This window comes from Pavona decussata, unplaced genomic scaffold (assembly GCF_977016875.1).
Source record: "Pavona decussata unplaced genomic scaffold, jaPavDecu1.1 SCAFFOLD_549, whole genome shotgun sequence".
NCBI classification, from domain to species: Eukaryota; Metazoa; Cnidaria; class Anthozoa; order Scleractinia; family Agariciidae; genus Pavona; species Pavona decussata.
Window position 1 is genome coordinate 132804 of NW_028145839.1, and position 4697 is coordinate 137500.

General features: G+C 36.4%; 1 protein-coding gene across 1 annotated transcript in view; it reads left to right on the top strand.

Annotated features, from left to right (window-relative positions):
* The first annotated feature begins 369 nt into the window (after positions 1 to 369).
* Positions 370 to 4697, top strand: part of LOC146449925 (uncharacterized) — a 5474-nt gene continuing 1146 nt past the window's right edge. Inside the window, exons 1-4 of the mRNA XM_085100987.1 lie at positions 370 to 589; positions 1800 to 1832; positions 3537 to 3605; positions 4173 to 4697. The exon at positions 4173 to 4697 is cut by the window's right edge and continues 1146 nt beyond it. Of these exons, the coding sequence (XP_084957113.1) occupies positions 419 to 589; positions 1800 to 1832; positions 3537 to 3605; positions 4173 to 4697 (798 nt within the window). The 5' untranslated portion in view covers positions 370 to 418. The remainder of the gene's footprint in view (positions 590 to 1799; positions 1833 to 3536; positions 3606 to 4172) is intronic.

The following is a 4697-nucleotide window of genomic DNA, read 5'->3' on the forward strand; positions in this document are numbered from 1 at the left end:
TCTGTGAGAGGAGAAGTGATGGTTCCTTTTTATTTGTAAGTATAAAAAATAATAAAGAAATAATTGTTATTTACTTGTCTGTATGTGTTGTAGCAATGTCGAATCAAGTCCACCGTTCGCTCGCTCTTACAGGATAAAAAATCCAGTTGCTTTGATCCGCTCTTACGGGAAAAAAATTCAGTTCCTTTGATCGCGTGTAAGAACCAACTTTGGCTTTCTCGAACACTTTCAAGGCCCGATAAAACCTTCAGGCCCGAAAACATCAACACGACTGCCATTTTGGGGCATTTTACTTCCGTTTTAATCTTAAGCATGCGCACAAAGACCGGAATCCCACGTTTTCTGGGATAAGAAATTCCATTATCGGATGTACCCTGAAAAGGATAACAGAATTATTAATTTTCTTTGCGCACCGTATATGGTGTCTGTAGTTGGTAGGATTGCTACAATGACGTCACTTTTGCTACACATTGAAGGCATGGTTACTAAGTTGAGGTCTCCACTGTGTCGCAGTCTTTCCAAAATGGAAGAAGAGCGTGGTGTCGAGCGTGGTAGTGATGCCGAGAGTTCTGCCTTAGATGATCAGAGGGTAAGTGGACAGGATCTTTTGAATGTCCTTTTTTTTCAGTGCTTCGCTTTCAGTTCTATTTTTACTTGCCTGTGGAACCCAGCGGATAAAATGTATCCATTTCGTCGTTTTCGAAATCCGTTGTCGAACGGCAGCTAGCATACAGTGTTTATTTTACTCCGTTGTTTTACTTCAATTAGGATTCACGCAATGCCTCTGTTGAAATTGCTGGCAACATTTGACATCCGTTTTTTAAAACCTTATGTTCGCTGACTTCAAGGAGTAGCGTAGTCATTTTAAAGCCGGAAAGTTGATGCAGCGCGCCGTAATTGTCTGTTCGTATTGTCGCACGTTTGATCGCCCGAGAACTTTATAGAGGCTGGAGAATAGACTCTGACCAGCTGTATGAAAGCTTTCGTTAAGAATTTGCCTCGGAATATTTTTCTAGTATTAGATACCCTTGAACATTTCGGTTTTCTCATATTTTTTTCATCTTAGAGTTTATCTAGCAGTCTAGTGTTTCGTTGACGTTTAGGAATTACCCTGCTTTCCCTAAAAATATCACACCCCTCCATTATGACAATAAGGTGATGCAAAATCTTAAATTAACGTCTTTGCTGACAAAATAAACTTTAAATTACTTGCCTCATTTGAAAGAATGCAATAGAATTTTGACAGTTGAAAGTACACAGTAAATGATCAAAACATGTGACTGCATGTGCCCCTTTCAGTCTTCTAGGCAGTATTTTATCAGCCCAAATTCTATAGCCACTGATTCTAGAATTCAGATATTTATTACTGTGTATTTTACTGCCTGATTTACATATTATTCCAGTGGTATAAAAAGCAAGTAGGTTCTGCTTCAAATAACATAGTTCAAAAGTTCCAATTCCAGTAATATTTCTCACTCCATGGTTTATCCCAAGTTTTAGCTTACATTTTGTTTTACTTACCTTCCCTGGAGTTTTCTAGAAAGTTTATAATACAAAACCTTGTATATGTCAGTTTAACCTTTGTTGGCTAATACAGTACTTAATAAATAGCAACGTCACTTTGAGGGTATAAGAACGCGGGGTAAACACAATACATAAATTACACAGTAACAGATGTGAAGGATGGGAGGTCAGCAAAAAACGATTGCTCGTAACTGTGTAGTGATTTTTTTTTTTGTAGAATTATTATAATACTGCAAACAAATTGTTAGTAATTCAAGTCTTTGCAACTTCCATAGGTGCCATCTGAAGATTCAGTTTCTGAGGATGAGGTATATATTCTGTTGCAACCTATTACTTTATTCTTGGTTCTTATTGTAATCAATAGATGATGCTTTTATTGCAGTGTTTTGGCCAAATTGCCTGTGAATTGTCTTTCAAGTTTTAAGTTTCAAGTTTTATTTATTCACAACAGAACCTTAAGTTATAACTAGGCTGGCTTTCATGAACCTTTCTGTGAAGTACGGGTTGTTGCAACTCACTGGTTGCCAATATGACCAATAACTGCTAGTGTGTAACCTTGTGCCGACTCAAAATTTTTCATTTTTATTAAAGAAAATTTATGCATTTTATTTTTGTAGAATACTTAACCATTACCATGCTCAAGAAATAACAGAAGCCAAAAAATGAACTGTTTCCCATTGACACATTTAACCTAACTGGGCAAAGTTCATATCAAATTTTGATACGAGTTTTTTCCTGCTCTTGTTCTCAATTGAGAAGCAATTCTTTGGTTATGACTCCACTTGTATACAAAACTTAAATGTTGTTGTTGCTTTTCCATCACTTGTCCGTCATCTTGATTCATTCCCAAAGTACATTGCACAGTAACACAAGTGATACTGTTTGATTTCTCCCACCATCTTGGTTGACATTAAACACTCTCTGATCATGATACATGCTGGCATCAAGCTTTCATCTCAAAATGTTCTGAATCAAGCAAATCACAAAGGGCAACACATGAAGAAGTGATAAATTACAAAGTTTAAAATCATGTTTAACTATATATTAGATATCTAGAATTGTTTTGCTCAATAATATTACACAAGGGAAATTTATGGTAATGAATCGAGAGAGACACTTCTACTTGAACTGTGCTGAAGTTCTGTTTGGAGACACAGGGTAGTATACATCGTGAAGAGAATTCTGATGGTTAACTTCTTAAGATAATTTTTTAGGAAAAGAACTTGAACATTGGTTATCAATTCCTAATGCATATAAATTTAAACGAATAACTGCAAGCTGCAATACTGTCATGCACAGAAGTATTTTTCTGGAACAAAAAAATTTTGTTATCCATGCAATCCAACTCATGGCTTGCTAAATGCTCCAGTCAACAAGTTGACATAAAATACAATCTTATGTTTTCCAGTGGTTTCTTAGTGGTTTGGTTCAATGAATATCACATCTCAGTCTCCTACCACTAGCACATTTTATGTGATTTTCGAAGTACAAGAAGTTGTACAAATTGTAATAATTGTTCTAATTATTAGAGTATGGTAAGAGAGCGGCAGCATAATTATGTCCGTTTTACAAAACTTTTGTTTTGCAAGATTTTCTACATACATGTAAAAGCTTTTTAAGCACTCTTTCTTTGAAAATGCTTGAAATGTAATGTAATAAAATGAAAATCCAAAGACAGGTGGAAAACTGCATTTTTATTGTGGACTGGAAATTTTGGAGAAAATTAAAAAGTTGTAATTTTGGCAACCAAATTTTTTTTGGCCATAAGTTTGCGAGTTGGTTTCTTCAGGGAAAAGTTAATTTTGGATGGTCTCGTAAAAAAAATGAATCCTCAGCATGACGTTACATTTCCACTTAAAAATTTAGAACCTAAATGTACTTTCTGCTCCATTCCTCTTAATGCGATTGTTTTTTTTTGCTTCCACTATATATAATTATCTATGTGCATGTAAAGGATGCAAGTATGTAGTGAAGATGACTTTAAGACCAACAAAGTTTATTTGTTTTTGAAGGCTTCATCACAGTCAGATGGGTCATTGGAGGATGTTCCTGACAGTGACCAAGAGGGGGAATCAGAAGAGGTAATACATATCTGTTTTTGATCTCACATACACAAAATAAGGGTTTTCAGAAGGATCTGTTTTTACTTTACTCACCTGTACTCAGTATATCTAAGATTAGCATTATATCCTCCAGACAGGAATATCATGTAATACATGTAAATCAAAGGAATTGCACTTAAATTAGCTTTGTTTGCAGCAATCTCCCTTAAGGTTATCTCTGTATCTCTCTTTTTTACCTTGCATGCTGTTTTTTCAAATGTTTATTGACCGTTCTTTTCTTGTCTATTCATTTCAACTATAATGTATTTTTTTTTATGTAACAACTCTGAGTGTAATGAGGAAGCCTTATTCCAAAAGCCCTATGGTTCCTCCTAAGGCTTGCTCACCACTTTCTCTCAATTATTAGTATATATTTTTTGGACTCTTATTTTTTTGTAACATGTGTGGTGGTGAAGTAAACAAACAAACAAATATATGTAAGAAATTTCACATCAAACCTGTCTAAATGTGATAGAGCGGCATTTATGAATTGAAATATGAAATTCAACTGAACTTAAGTTCTACATGTATTATTGCTCCTTACAGGAATCCGAGGTTTCTTCAACTCTTTTAAGTCTGAGGGAGATCCCCAGAATAAAAGAGATCCTTTCCAAAGATGCCGTACCACCAGCACCTGGAATTGTCTGTGATGCTGAAGAAATAGCGAGTCAGCTTCACTCCCTGTCTTTTCAGTCATCACAGACACATGTTGACTCTATGCCAAATCTCCCGATTGTAAACGCTGTGAGAGAGATTTCCACTCGTCTGGCTTCCTTTAATGCTTCAGTTGAATCCCAACCCAGCTCGGCTTTACATGCCGCTCGGCAGATTGCCTACTGGTCATCTGTTTTTGTGTCTATGATGGCCCCACCAGTACCAGTAACCAGCGCTGCTGACCCAGTTTCAGCTACATTAAGTACTACCAGCACAACTGTACCAAGCTGCACATCAGCTGCTACAGGTATCTCTGCACTTACAAGCCAGGTCTGTTCAACATCGCCTTCAAGTAATCTGTCTGCCAGTCATCACCCTTCTGTCCAGCCTACTCCTGTTCCAACCTCTATGCAGCCT